The sequence below is a fragment of the Giraffa tippelskirchi genome, chromosome 8 (assembly GCF_054371585.1).
Source record: "Giraffa tippelskirchi isolate mGirTip1 chromosome 8, T2T-mGirTip1v1.2.pri, whole genome shotgun sequence".
In the NCBI taxonomy this organism is placed as follows: Eukaryota; Metazoa; Chordata; class Mammalia; order Artiodactyla; family Giraffidae; genus Giraffa; species Giraffa tippelskirchi.
Genome location: NC_137282.1, coordinates 109,665,700 through 109,681,521, shown reverse-complemented (window position 1 = coordinate 109,681,521; position 15,822 = coordinate 109,665,700). Strand labels below are relative to the sequence as shown.

Sequence of the window (15,822 nt, the reverse complement as noted above, 5' to 3'; positions counted from 1 at the left end):
AGCATTATTCACTGTGACAGCTGGGAGCAGGGGATGGGGAAAGAGAGACTAATGAGGAAATAAGAAAAGTGAAGTGTATGGCTTGAATGGCAAGAGTGCTACCTGTTTGTTACACAGGTTCCCCAACCCGACACAACCTGTCCTTCTTATAATACAGTCAGCAAAGTTTTCAATATTTATGAGGAAATCTTTTTCAATTTTTTTTTTTTAACTCCTTTCTAAAGCCACTGGTTTCTGAAAGCCTTGATGTTCCTTGGAAGAGTATAGTTTTGAAACTGTAACACTGTATTCCTAAAAAACTGGTCAGGGGGAAAGTCTTTGCTAAAGCTTAACTTCAATTTAAGTATACTTAGAAATAAAAATGGAGAAGGCAATGGCACCCCACTTCAGTACTCTTGCCTGGAAAATCCCATGGACGGAGGAGGCTGGTAGGCTGCAGTCCATGGGGTCACTAAGAGTCATACACGACTGAGCGGCTTCACTTTCACTTTTCACTTTCGTGCATTGGAGAAGGAACTGGCAACCCACTCCAGTGTTCTTGCCTGAAGAATCCCAGGGACGGGGGAGCCTGGTGGGCTGCCGTCTATGGGGTCGCACAGAGTCGGACACGACTGAAGCAACTTAGCAGCAGCAGCAGAAACAAAAATAATCCCTTGTTAAACAATTTCTACATTTTTGGCTTATATGCTAAATGAAGTTTTCCTATATAACCAATTAAAACTCAGTAACAGATCAATCTATATGCCTGTCTAAATGGTGATACAAACTTCAAAACCAATTATTCATTACTTACCAAGCTTGCCTTGTCTTAATGTCTATGACATAGCTATTATTACTATCAACAAAAGTACAACCCACAAACCAACTGATAAATTATATATTACATGTTTATTAAGGGTACAACTTTTATGTAAAATTTACATTTTTATGAAAAATCAAAAATATTTACAAAATATTGTAAGATTTGCATGTTCTAATTACAACTCAAAGTAGTAAATAACAATTCTTAAAAACTCACATTTGTTAGAGTTCTGTGTTTACAAATTCTTGGTTAAAGAGGCAGCTACAAAGTTTATCACTATACATAAGCAAGAACCAGCTTGCTAAAATACATTTCCCATTGAAAATCTATTGGTCTTTTTTTACACCATTAGTGGATTTTTAAATGAAAAAATCAATATAAACTCATATGGCTTCAAAATTGTAACCTGCACCCAATACAAATTTATGTACCAACACTTGGTATGAAGACTGGTAATTAAGAAAGTGCAGAAGTATAACCATTTCACTAGTTTGCACATTTTAAGGTAATATTTGATTAAAAACAAACATGGTGAGTATATTGATGTCTATCCAGTAATAAAATATTAACTGCCCAGTAAAGCAGTTTGACTGCAAAGCAATTACAGTTAAGATTCCAGGAAGGGACTGTAATTGGCATTTGAAAGGGTACAATGTTAGAAATTCTAATTCTGTCCACTATCTAGTAAAGATGAAAATTTTAGCAAATTGTCTTATGTATTGCTTTAGTCAAATCTAAATTTAGAATGGGGCTAACACTGAATATATAAAAAAAGCATGTATTGTTTTATATATATATTGCTAATGAGTAGATTTTCTGCTGTATTTAATATAGCAAGATGTTACATAAATGTCTAGAGGGAGGGATTTTACTTTCTGTAGCACTTAGGAGAACAATTAGTGATTTTATATAAATTTACTATATATAACACAATTTATTACTTCTATGCAAAATGCAGGACACTGGTACTTATAAATAAAATTCCCATTTGTAAATTATGAAACTGTGTCCAAAATATTTACTTCCTTCAATTAATCAGGATTTGTTATAAAGTTAGGTTTTTTACTATTTAGTAGTAAATAGTAGTAGTTTATTTTAAGAAACGCTTCACCCAATCCATCATTTCAAATAGTTTCCTCATTTTTAGCAGGTGGTAATTAGATAAGAAAAAGAACATAAAAACTGGTAATTTTTCCAACTGTTGAAAATGCCAAAACCGATCTTTTCTAAAGTGTGTTCCTCACAAAGAACTACAAACTGATGCTCACATCACATTCAGTAAAGAAACACATAAATTTCCAATAATAAGAGTGAGGGGAAATGTTAAATTGAGAGTTAAAATGCCAGTTACCAATTTACCATTACAGTTTTGCAGAATTTTTTGATGAGGTTAAGATGGAACATTTGAAGGTAATCTTTTTTGCCTGTAAACATGCCATTAGTTATATTTCTCTAGTGGCTACAGTGTAACACTAAAGAAGGGGGCCAGGGTTCTTAAGTATAAATTGTCCTCTAGTTATTCTGAATTCCCATTGCAATTGCAACCAAAGGTTTTTATAAAAATCACAATTATCTTGTAAAAATTCCTGACTAAGATTCTGAATACAAAATCTGGACTGTGAGGAAAAAAGTGAGGCACATTAATGAACACAAACTGGATAGGCACATTTCTGGGTTTTGTTATTGTTTTAAAGGCACACATTATGCAATCCATATAAAAATAAATTAAATCTATAGCATTAATTCATCAAAACAATCACAACTTCTATAAAGTTAACTGCAGAAGCAAATTTCTCTGCTGTCTTTTGCAAGCTTATTTTAAAACACATTGCACTTGAGGATTAAAAAAAATCATATAAAATACCATTTACACTTTATTAATATGTTTATATGAGAATCAAATTATAAATTTTGCATACACCTTGGACTCTGGTCTGATTACTTTATGGCACATAACTCAATTTGATTGAGTGCTATTAACATTATCCCAAACTAAGAATTCACGGTCTGTTTGTATCCATTCAATATCAAACTTAAACGTTTAAAAGCTATCTCTGACTCTAAAAACTTATAGAAAGCTAAATTATTTTGTGCTTGCTCTCCTGAAATTTCAGGCCTAATATTACACTATAACCTCCTTTTTCAACATAGACACTGAAGATAACTTAAAATTTCCAGCCTATAAAAACTTCATTTTACTGAGAATCTGAATAAATGTGCTTCCTGAATATTGCAGTTGATCATTTACAGCGTTGAAAATCATTTCAGTGCTATTTCTTTCGGTGACTCACTTCAAAAGTGCAATTTAATGTTTGTAGTCAGCTCTTAAAGATATAATACAAGTCAGAATAGTGTTTGGAAAGAAAAATAATGCAGAACGGCAGGTTTGTACTACTCCTTTGAGCCAACCACTTTCCCAGGTCCATCAACAATCCGCCAGGTATCGTCCTGGAAAACACCAAGTAGACTGCAATTATAATTTCAAATGAACTCGAAGGGGACATTTTCACTGTGGTTCAAGACACAAACCCCAGTTCCCATCTGCTGTTTACAGTACATCAGAATCAGATCACAGGTGTTCAGCTATACTGACCGTGCGCACTCTCTCTCCCAGGTGTATCTCTATCTGGCATTTTGTACCAAAGGTCAAAGGAAACACTTCCATGCCTTTAGACTATAAACTACTTGAGAGTCATTTAGTAACTGTTAGAGTATAAATGTTTCCCATGTACATGAAAAAACTTGAAATCTCCCAACTTACCAGTGGCAAACCGCTTCTTTACTAAGGAGAGCCTGTAGCCAGTGCCTACAAGTTCAGTATCTACTCCTGAGAGGGTATTTCCCTCACTGAGGAATTGCACTGCAAGCGTTGTGGGTTTACTGGGTCCTTCTGAAAGATCAAATTTTGCTCTGAGGGACCCAGAACCTACAAGAAAACGAACAAAGAACTTATACAGGATACTATATTTCACACCAAAAAAGGCAAATGAGCAAGTAAGAGCTAAAAAAAAGTCAGTCTTATCCCAAATTCTTTAAACGTGTAAATGCATCATCGTCCTATTTTCAAATCAGATTTTAGTCAGCGAGTCTGAATTTTCATTAAGGAATCTTAATCCATGCTTCTCTTTGACTTAATAACAGTCTTCAGTGGGATTTACTATTGATATTCCTATGCTGTGTGTGTGCTGAAGTGAGTCAAAAGACAAGTAAGGCTGAGGGCAGGAAGGAAGGAAGCCCTGGAAGCGATGAATGGGAATTAAAGCCAAAGGGAAATGAATGCTGAGTACCACGGGGCGGGAGAGGTAAAGAAGCTAAGATTGGGAAGAGCTGTATCAGTATAACCTCTCTGTATTCACCTTTCTTTTTAAAATCATGCCAAATATGTCTGAGGGGCTTTTCTTTCAATGTAACCATTTATTTGACATTCCTCAGTCTAATAGTCTGGCAGAAATGGTATATAATTATGAATATTATAAATGCTGCAAAAAAAAAAAAACTATCAAAAGCTATGGACACAAAGCACATAAAATGTTGTGGGGATGATGGTGTGTATTTCAAAAAAGGTAACTACAGGTGCAGAGATGGGAGAACTGACAGCACAATGCATTTGAGGTAACTACGTCTATACCAGAAGATCTGGAGAAGAGATGTAAGTGGAGCAAAGTGGCAGAAGATGATATTAGACTGGTAGCTAGGAAAAGCTCTAAGTATCTTTACAAACCACAATAAGAAATAACCATAGGGAGCCACCAAAGACAAGGAAGACAAAACATTTCAGGTAAGAATCTTAGAAGGGCAGCAACGTACAAGATGCAAGGTAGGGACACCACCTGAAAGTCAATAAAATGGTCTAGGACTCTAGGTGACAGGAAAAGGGTATTTGAACTACACTGAGGGAAAGGGAAGAGGAGAATGAATTTGGAAAACATTCAGGAATTGAAATCAAAGGGTAAATAGGAGGAGGAGCCAGGAGGGAGGTTCCCAGGTTTCTGGTTTGAGGAAAGTAGACAGCATTGCTGGGCAGAAAGAGTGACATTCTGTGATTCCCCGTACAGAAACTGACCACCACGGAGAGAAATCTGAAAGAAAATGTAACAGAGACCCATCCTATACTACTGTACCTGGTGGCACACAGATCAGTTGGGAAAATGAATTGCTGTCTCACTCTTAGCCTGTGCCCAAGTCCTCCTTAGACTTTTAGTTTGTGATATGCCAAGAGCAGTCACCAGGGTAACCCTTAAATGTTAGAATTATTTCCTGCTCCTCTTGAGAGCATAAAACCAAAACAGAAACACATTCTACTTTATAGTACCCTAATTTGGAGATCTCTTTTTAAAGGTTGACTAACCAAATCAGAACCGCATTTGTAAGATGTTTCCATTTCCTCACATAGTCACTCTGATACCTGAACAGCGGAGGGAAACTGTAATTACAATACCCAGTTAGAAAATTTGTATCCTGTTTTTCAGAGAACAAATTCCCTTCTTGGCAAATATCTACAATAATACTGTTTCATTAAATATGGGGAAATTATACCCTTTCTTCCTTGCTAACTGGTTGTACTTCCAGTTTCAACTAGGAGTTTCAGTTTTATCTCATAGCCATACAGCTAGAGTAAAACTCAGTACATTTGCCACTTGAACATAGGCAACCTTTAAGTACCAAATACGAACCAAGGAACCAGAGATTAGCTGGGTTATTTTATCCAATGTGTGGTTCTCTAGTAGTAAAAGCCTAGTTCAGCGCAGGAGGTGAACAATACAAGTATGTACCTGGTCTTTTATGCAGAAGTCCCTTTAAGAAAAACTACTGATGATATATTTTACATTTTGATCACATGATGCTTAAAACGTTCAAAAGGAAAAAAGTGAGTAAAACTTGAAAAGCCAAAAAACCTACTTAATAGGAAAAGTTATTGGAGATTAATTAGGCATTCAAAAGAGGGAGGAGAAGTCTCCTTTGATTAAGAGAAACTGCCATTAAAATGTTAAAGACTGTCCTGGGAATTATATTCTAAATTGAGTTAGAGGATACACTAGGAGGGATCAACTAACTATAGAGATGTCTCCTTTGCATTGTGAACACAAACAAATGCAGACATGGTGGGAGGAGGCAATTAACTTGCCTTTCCTTGAAATAATGATCACAGAATTAAAGGCTGTTAATAGTTTTAATAAGGGTAAATGACCAAGGAAAGGTTCTCTTGAGAAAGAGTAGGCAAGATAGGCAAGGGGAGTTTTTAAAGCCTGAAAGCTTCTGTACTATTTCCGGGAGGCCAGGCAGATCCCATTAACAGAATGAACTAAAGAGCACGTTAATTACTTTAATTAGTTATCAGTTTCAATTATCAGGTTTCCTAGATGTCTATAAATTAATAGGTATCTTCTCTTAATGTTAGCACATGAACATAAGGAACATTTACATAATATTTATAAAGTTATAGCAAAACATTTTCTCACAGAGAAAGCACATTCAATCTAGAAGAAAAAAATGTGTTCTGAATCTCAACTGGTCCACTCTTCTTTAAGGTATTAACTTCCACCTAGTGGTCTGTTCTAGAACTGACAGCACGAAATTCCAGGAGAAAATTTTCCATAAACATGCCTAAAGGATCCATTGTCAGTGCCATTATAAACAAAAAAACCATGCACACACTTACCTCCATTTTCTGATTTTTCTGAAATACCAGACAGTTTCCAAAAGGCTTTCATCTGTTCTGCATTCCTGTAAGAACAAATATCTTCAGCTAATGTGTCTAGTATAATAACTTGTACATAGATGAGCACGCCAATAAATACATGTTAAATATTTCACTAGAACTAGTGCTAAATTACTTTAGAATAGTATTACTGGTGAAAATGTGTTTATGAATAATATGAACAAAATACTATTATTTTTCTTAATAAGTAGATATTTACGAAATTATATAATTCTATTTCTATTGATCAGAGAAAGGAAAACTGTATAGGTGATCGAGTACCTTCATTACTCAAAGAAAATAGTTTTATTATTAAATGGTGAAGCAGATATAAACAGAGTAGTTAGAGTATATACTAACATTAATGGAGGAAGCAAGAGAAGCAGTTAAGAGATGGAACTAATACTAAACACTAACCAGGTAGGTTTTCCTATAGATATGCTAGGTACTATATTTAACTCTGTAAAATAATTATCTTTATTTTTAAATGAAAAAAATAGTTCAGAGAACTAACATACTTTGAGGGTAAGGTTGTACTGAATCATTCAAGTCTGGGTGGGGACAGCAAACTAGTTTTGTTTATTCTAGGTTGAAGCTACTGTAGCTTGACTAATAAAATGTACAATACATTTTACAACATGATTTCTATGTGAAAATACACTAAAACTTTTCAGACTCGTAAGACAACTTTCAGAAATTAGGTCCTATAACTGGGGGACTGCAGACAGAAACTTAGCAGGAATTCCGAAATCTTCTTTACCATATTGCAGGCGGAAGGGACTGCATGTTTGTGACTCCTCCGTCCACTGGTACCACCACCTGTATGTTGGAAAGCACACTTGGTGCCACCATAGCTTCTGGGTTGTACTTATAATCCACTCTAAGATCTGTGGTGCCAGCACTACATTTCCAATATGTTGCAAGATTTAGAGGAGTGGACTGAATACCATTTGATGATACCTTTAAAGAGAGAAAAAAACAAACAACTGCCTTTGACCTACAAAGTAAACAAGTCATACTGACATATACATACACAAGAGATCACACTATTCAAACACAATAAAGAGGGAGCTGTCTGTTGCTAGATAGAGTGAAGCAGGCTCATCTCAAAGGTATAAGCATGACTCTCAAAGTGTAGAGCTGGAACTGTTTACATCAAAATTTCTGTGGTGCTTGTGGACAATGCATATTCCGCTGGCTCCAAATGCAGAAAATCTAGAGGCATTGGTGGTATTAGTGGTTACCATTGCTGCCTTCCAAATGCAGAAAATCTGATTCAACAGGTACAGAGTACAGAAATCAGGGTGTTACCACATGATTCTTATTTATGCAGGTAATGCTTGAGAATCTCAACATTCAACAGAGAATTCTAAGAGTCTTTATAAGAACTTAGATTTAAAACAGAAAACCTGGGTCACCATGCAGCTCCGCAAGCCTGGAGTTAGAGTACTCCAAACCTCAAATGAAATTTTAATCACAGTGACTTACTCCTTTTCAATGAGACATACTCTGATCACCCTGTTTAAATTTACAATGAAAACTGCATCTTCACTCTTCCATATCTCATTCTATAGACTTTCCTTTCTCCATAGCACAATATACATTATTTACTTATTATGTTTACTATCGCCCTATGCTAGTCACAGCAATTAGCAAGCACTGAATAATAAATACTTGCTGAATGAATGATAAAATGAATACTTGGAATAAACTTTAAGCCAACTTAAGTGGCAGTACTTTTTTGTTCTTTTAAGTATCTATTTCCTAGAAACATAAGTCATTTTGATACAGTTACCCTATTAAAAATTCAAACAAGACACAAGTATATGAAAATAGGAAATTTATCCCTTGGCACTCTTACTCCCCACTGTTAACCTCATGGTACATATACACTGCCAGACTTCCTAGGGATGCAAATGAGATCTGTCTCATTCTTTGAAATGGCCATAATAATTAATTTAATCAATCTCTTCCTCTGTGGGTATGTACTCCAGTGGTTTCCAAACAATGCTGAAGTGAATATCCTTTGTACCTTCCAACCCCATCTGTGTGATTTCCAAAGAACTGATTTTTGGAACTGTTGAATTAAAGGTTACATCTATTCAACAATCTAATAGAGTTACCTTCTAAGAGGTTCTATTAATTTCTACTTCTATTAACAAGTGGTAATTTCATGGACAGAGTAGCCTGGCAGGTCACAAAGAATCAGACATGAATGAGCATGCATGCACACACACACCTTTCCCAATAGAGCAATCTTTTTCATTTTGGTCAATCTAATGAGAACTAAAACAGGTATCTCATTGTTGTCTTAACAGTCATTGCTCTGATTACTACTGACATGGAGCATCTTTCTAAAAGTCATCTATTGAGTTATTCATCTTTTACTTCTAATTTATAAGGATTCTTTGAAGTAAACCTTTTGATCTATTTTACATAATACTTTTCCCTCAGATTAAATACTGATTCTGTTTAAACAAGTATAAACACACACAGATTCATTTCTTTCTGTCCCAAGGATCTTATTCGCTTACTGCATGTCTTCTGGGTTTGCAGCATACTTAGGTCTTCCACACTTCACTATTAAAATATGTAATAAACACATACACAGTACACATGCATACATACCCATGGATATATATATATATTTACCCATGTTTTATTTTAGTATTTTTGTCTTTATTTGGGCTTCCCTGGTAGCTCAGCTGGTAAAGAATCCGCCTGCAATGCAGGAGACCTGGGTTTGATCCCTGGGTTGGGATGATCCCCTGGAGAAGGGAACGGCTGCCCACTCCAGTATTCTGGCCTGGAGAATTCCACGGACTGTACAGTCCATGGGGTCACAAAGAGTCAGGCATGACTGAACAACTTTCACTTCACTTCACTTCACGGCTTGATTTATTATTATTAAACATTTGATACATGCAGATTTTATTTTGGTTTAAGGTATGAGCTGGGGATTTAGCCAAAGTTTCCCCCCAAATCTATAGTCTGTTGCCCCAATTTCACTTATTGAAAAATTTATCATTTCCACATTGTCTTGAAATGCTACTATGTCATATAAGCAATTTTCTGTTTAGTCTTAGATCTATTTCTGGAGACTCTAATCTGTGCCATTCATCTGGCCGTCTACTGTTCTGCCAGTTCCAAACTATTTTACATACTGTTGGCTTATAATGTTTTCCCATTAAAACTAAATAGTACTTTAGGTTACTTTTTAAAACATTTCTTAATTTTCCAAGTTTTATGCTTCCGAGAACTTGAAAATGATCGTCGTGTCTCCAGAATCCACTAAGTTTCTGATCAGGATCACATTAAATTTATAAGCTAACTGAGAAACAGCTTTTTACAACATGGGTCTTCCTTTTTAAAGTATACCTTTCTACCAATATTCAAGGCAGTAGAGATATTATGTTTCTTCTTAATTAGTTTGAAAAAAAAATTTTTGTGTGTTCACTGTAGCCACAGGAAAGAGATGCTATAATAGATCTTCTTAAACACAATGTTTAAGTACAGCTGACATATTAGCCTCAGGCGTACAATGCGGTGAACTGATATTTATATACACTGTGCAGTGACCACCACGATGACCATCACAGTAAGTCTAGTTACTGCGTGTCACCATACATACTACAGATTTTTTCCTGTCCTGAGAACTTTTAAAATATACTCTTAGCAACTTGAAAATATGTAACCCAGTATTAACAGCTCTGGTCACCATGCTGTGCATTATATCCCCGTGACTTATTTATAACTAGAAGTCTGTAATGTCTGCCCTCCCACGTCATGCAGGTCACCTATCCCCAACCCCCTGTGCCCCAGCACTCCCTAATCTGTCCCCTGTATCTATCAACTTGGTCTGGCTTGGTTGTATAGATTCCACATATAAGAAAAGATCCTGCGATTTCTGTCTTCCTTTGCTTGACTCATGTCCCTATTTTTTGCCAATATCATGTTTTGATTATTATACCTGTGTCATATGGTTTGAAATCATGGAGCCTAGTGCCTGTAGCATTTTGTCCTTTCTCAAGACTGCTTTGGCTACTTGGGGTCTTTTGTGAATCCATACAAATTTTAGGATAGTTTATTCTATTTCTGGGGCTCTCCTGGTGGCTCAGTCGGTAAAGAATCTGCCTGCGATGTGGGAGACCTGGGTTGGGAAGATCCTCTGGAGGAGGGCATGGCAACCCACTCCAGTATTCTTGCCTGAAGAACCCCCAAGGACAGGTGGGCTACAGTCCATGGGGTCAAAAAGAGTCAAGACATGACTGAGCGATTAAGCACATTCTATTTCTGTGAAAAAATGTCACTGAAATTTTAATAGGTGTTACATTACATCTGTTTGGGTAGTATGGATATTTTAACAATTTTAATTCTTCCATCAATGAGCATGGATTAGCTTTTCATTTAGTTTTGTCTTTAATTTCTTTTATCACTGTCTTCTAGTTTTCAGTGTACAGGTATTTCATTTCCTTGGTTAAATTTATCTCTTAAGTATCTGACTCTTCTGATTATTTTCTTAGATTTTCTCTTCTAGTTCATTATTAGTGTACAGAAGCACAACAGATATGTATATATTTTGTATTCTGCAACATCACTGAATTTATTCATTATTCTGTATTTATTCTAAGTTTTGTTTTGAAGGAGTCTAAAGGTTTTCTACATATACTATGTGATTGGCAAAGAGTGATAACTGTGCTTCTTCCTTTCTAAGTTGGATGACTTTTCTTTTTCTTCCCTAATTGATTTGGCTAGAACTTTTATTACTGAATAAAAGGGGTTAAGAGTGGGCCTCCTTGTCTTATTCCTGCTCTTAGAGGAAAAGCTTTCAGATTTCCACCACTGAGCCTGATGCTAGCTGTAGGCTTGTCATATACAGCATTTATTATGTTGAGGCACATTGCCTCTATACCCACTGCACTGGGAGTTTTTAAATCATAAATAGATGTTAAGTCTTGTCAAATTCTTTTTCTATAATCCACTGAAATGATCATACGATTTTCATCTTCCTTTTCTTAATGTTGTATATTATGTTGATTGATTTCTTGATGTGAAACCATCCTTGCATCCCTAAAATATATCCCATTTGATCATGGTGTATGACCTTTTTAATGTACTACTGAAGTGGTATGCTAATATTCTGTTGAGGATTTTTGCATCTATATTCATCAGGGATATCAGTCTGTAATTTTTTTCTAGTTCTGTCCTTATCTGGTTTCGGTATCACAGTGATGTTGGTCTCATAAAATGAGTTTGGAACTCTTTCCTCTTTTTCTGTATTTTTTGTGTGTGTGTGTGTGGGGGGGAGTTTGAGAAGTTCAGTTCGGTTGCTCAGTCATGTCCAACTCTGCAACCCCATGGACTGCAGCACATCAGGCTTCCCTGTACATCACCAACTCCCGGAGCTTGCTCAAACTCATGTCTATTGCGAGTCAGTGATGCCGTCCAACCATTTCATCCTCTGTCGTCCCCTTCTCCTCCTGCCTTCAATCTTTCCCAGCATCGGGGTCTTTTCCAATGAGTCAGTTCTTCGCATCAGGTGGCCAAAGGATTGGAGCTTCAGCATCAGTCGTTCCAATGAATATGGGACTGATTTCCTTTAGGATTGACTGGTTTGATCTCCTTGCAGTCCAAGGGACTCTCAAGAGTCTTCTCCAACACCACAGTTCAAAAGCATCAATTCTTCGGCGCTCAGCTTTCTTTATGGTCCAACTCTCACATCTATGTATGACTACTGGAAAAACCACAGCTTTGACTAGATGGACCCTTGTTGGCAAAGTAATGTCTCTGCTTTTTAATATGCTATCTAGGTTGGTCATAACTTTCCTTCCAAGCAGCAAGTGTCTTTTAATTTCATGGCTGCAGTCACCATCTGCAGTGATTTTGGAGCCCAAAAAAATAGTCTGTCACTGTTTCCATTGCTTCCCACCTATTTGCCAGGAAGTGATGAGACCAGATGCCATGATCTTAGTTTTCTGAATGTTGAGTTTTAAGCCAACTTTTTCACTCTCCTCTTTCACTTTCATCAAGAAGCTCTTTAGTTCCTCTTCACTTTCTGCCATAAGGGTGGTGTCATCTGCATATATAAGGTTATTGCTATTTCTCCCGGCAATCTTGATTCCAGCTTGTGCTTCCTCCAGCCCAGTGTTTCTCATGATGTACTCTGCATATAAGTTAAATAAGCAGGATGACAATATACAGCCTTGATGTACTCCTTTTCCTATTTGGAACCAGTCTGTTGTTCCATGTCCAGTTCTAATTATTGCTTCTTGACCTGCATACAGATTTCTCAGGAGGCAGGTAAGGTGGCCTGGTATTCCCATCTCTTGAAGAATTTTCCAGTTTGTTGTGATCCACACAGTCAAAGGCTTTGGTGTTGTCAATAAAGCAGAAGTACATGTTTTTTTGGAACTCTCTTGCTTGTTCCATGATCCAATGGATGTTGGCAATTTGATCTGGTTTCTCTGCCTTTTCTAGATACAGCTTGAACATCTGAAAGTTCATGGTTCATGTAGTGTTGAAACCTGGCTTGGAGAATTTTGAGCATTACTTTACTAGTGTGTGAGATGAGTGCAACTGTGCAGTAGTTTGAGCATTCTTTCCAGTCCTGTGGCTACTGCTGAGTTTTCCAAATTTGCTGGCATACTGAGTGAAGCACTTTCACAGGATCATCTTTCAGGATTTGAAATAGCGCATTTGGAATTCCATTATCTCCACTTCCTTTGTTTGTAGTGATGCTTCCTAAGGCCCGCTTGACTTTGCACTCCAGGATGTCTGGCTTTAGGCTGGTGATCATACCATTGTGATTATCTGGGTCGTGAAGATCTTTTTTGTATAGTTTTTCTGTGTATTCTTGCCACCTCTTAACATCTTCTGCTTCTGTTAGGTCCATACCATTTCTGTCCTTGATTGTGCCCGTCTTTGCATGAAGTGTTCCCTTGGTATCTCTAATTTTCCTGAAGAGATCTCTAGCCTTTCCCATTCTATTGTTCTTTGCATTGATCACTGAGGAAGGCTTTCTTATCTCTCCTTGCTATTTTTTGGAACTCTGCATTCAAATGGGTATATCTTTCCTTTTCTCCTTTGCTTTTTGCTTCTCTTCTTTTCTCAGCTATTTGTAAAGCCTCCTCAGACAGCCATTTTGCCATTTTGCATTTTTTTTCCTTGGGGATGGTCTTGATCATGCCTCCTGTACAATGTCACGAACCTGCGTCCACAGTTCTTCAGGCACTCGGTCTATCCGATTTTATCCCTGGCATCTATTTGGAATCAGTTTGAGAAGTATTGGTATTAATTCTTTTAATGCTTGGCAGAATCTGGCAGTGAAACTATATGGTCCTAGACTTTTGTTTGTTGGGAGGGTTCCGATTATGGATTCATATCTCCTTACTAGGAACTGATCTATTCATATTTCTACTTTATGATTCAGTATTGGAAAGCTGGTTGGATGTTCCTATCAATTTATCTATTTCTTACAGGTCGTCCAATTTGTTGACATATCGTTGTTCACAGTAGACTCTCTTGACTCTCTGTATTTCAGTGGTATTGGTTATGACAACTCCTCCTCTGTTTCTCAGTTTATTTGAGCCCTCCTTTTTTCTTGGTGAGTTTAGATAAAAGTTTGTCAATTTTGTCTATCTTTTCAAAGAATCAGCTCTTAGTTTCACTGATCTTTTTTCTTAGTCTCTATTTCTGCTCTGAACTTTGTTATTACCTTTCTTCTACCAACTTTGGGCTCGGCTTGCTTTTCTTTTTCTATTTGCTTGAGGTGTAAAGTTAAGCTGTCTGAGACGATTCTTGCTTCTTAAGGTAGGCATGTATCACTATGAACTTCACTCTAAGAAATGCTTCTGCTGCATCCCATTAATTTTGGTATATTGTATTTTCATTTGTTTCAAGGTATTTTTTCCCTTCTCCTTTAATTTCTTTGTTGACCTATTGGTTACTCAGTAGCATAATGTTTAATCTATACATATATGTGAATTTTCCAGTCTTCTTGTAACCAATTTCTAGTTTCATACTGCTGTGGTGCAAAAAGAGATGCTTGATATGACTCCAATATTAAATTTATTATGACTTGTTTTTTAACCTAATGTATGATCCTGAAGAATGTTCCATATGCAGTTGAGAAGAATATGTATTCTGACGGTTTTGGATGGAATGTTTTCTAACTATCTGTTAAGTCTATCTAGTCTAATGTGCCAGAGGAGCCTGGCAGGCTGCAGTCTGTGCAGTTGCAGAGTCAGATATGATTAAGTGACCAACATTAACACTTTACATATAACATACATACAGTCTGTTTTACGTTGCAAACAACTTAAGTTTGAATACTTTCCAAAGCTCTACATTTTGACTTCTCCCAATATTGTTTTTCATATCACATTTTACATCTTTTTCTTATGTATGTATACCTTTGTTAATTATTGTAGTTATTTTTTACTATTTTTGTCTTTTATCCTTCATATTACCTATATATGATCAATCCACCTCTACTATATATTTACCTTTACCAGTGAGATTTATGCTTTCATACTTTTGTTACTAATTAGCACCCTTTTCAGCATAAGAAGTCTCTTTAACATTTCTTGTAAGGCTGGTTTATTAGCGATGAACTCCTTTAAATTTTGCTTGTCTGGGAAACTCTTTTATCTTTCCTTCAATTCTGAGCAATAACTTTGCCACATAGAGAATTCTTGGTTAAAAACTTACTTTGAATATATCCCTCTAGCCTGTAAAGTTTCTGCTGATGGTCTTAGTAGAGTTCCCTTGGTTTTTTCCATTGCTGCTTTTAAGATTCTTTTTTTTAAACTTTCAACATTTTAACTATAATGTGTCTTAGTGTGAGTCTCTCTGGGCTTCCTGGATCTAATGTCTGTTTCCTTCCCCAAATTTGGGAAGTTCTCAGCTATTATTTCTTCAATAAGTTTTCAGCCCCTTTATTCCCCTTCTGGGACTCCCAAAATGTGAATGTTAGTTTGCTTGATGTTGTCCAATAAGCTATGTCCACTTTTTAAAGTTCTTTTTTTGTTTCTGCTGTTCTGATTAAGGTGAGTTTCACTGCCCTGTCTTTGCACTCACTTGTCTTTGCTTTGCTTCATGTAGTGTGCAGCTGAACCCCTCCAGTACATATCTCAAATCAGTCACTGACTTCTTCAGTTCAGTGACTTCTATTTGTTACTTTCTTTTGTTTTCTGTTTTTTTTGTTGAAATTCTCACTGTGCTTATCCATTCTTCTCCCAAGTGAGGTGAACATTTTATTACCACTACTTAGAACTCTTTTATCAGGTAAATTACTTACCTCTGTTTCATCAAGGTTTTTTCC

General features: G+C 36.4%; 1 protein-coding gene across 1 annotated transcript in view; it reads right to left on the bottom strand.

Moving 5' to 3' along the window:
* Positions 1–869: 869 nt before the first annotated feature.
* The window catches only part of FCHO2 (FCH and mu domain containing endocytic adaptor 2), a 121,728-nt gene continuing 106,775 nt past the window's right edge, over positions 870–15,822 (bottom strand). The window contains exons 23-26 of the mRNA XM_081518548.1: positions 7,261–7,460; positions 6,462–6,526; positions 3,564–3,728; positions 870–3,250 (exon numbers count right to left, since the gene is read on the bottom strand). Of these exons, the coding sequence (XP_081374674.1) occupies positions 3,228–3,250; positions 3,564–3,728; positions 6,462–6,526; positions 7,261–7,460 (453 nt within the window). The 3' untranslated portion in view covers positions 870–3,227. The remainder of the gene's footprint in view (positions 3,251–3,563; positions 3,729–6,461; positions 6,527–7,260; positions 7,461–15,822) is intronic.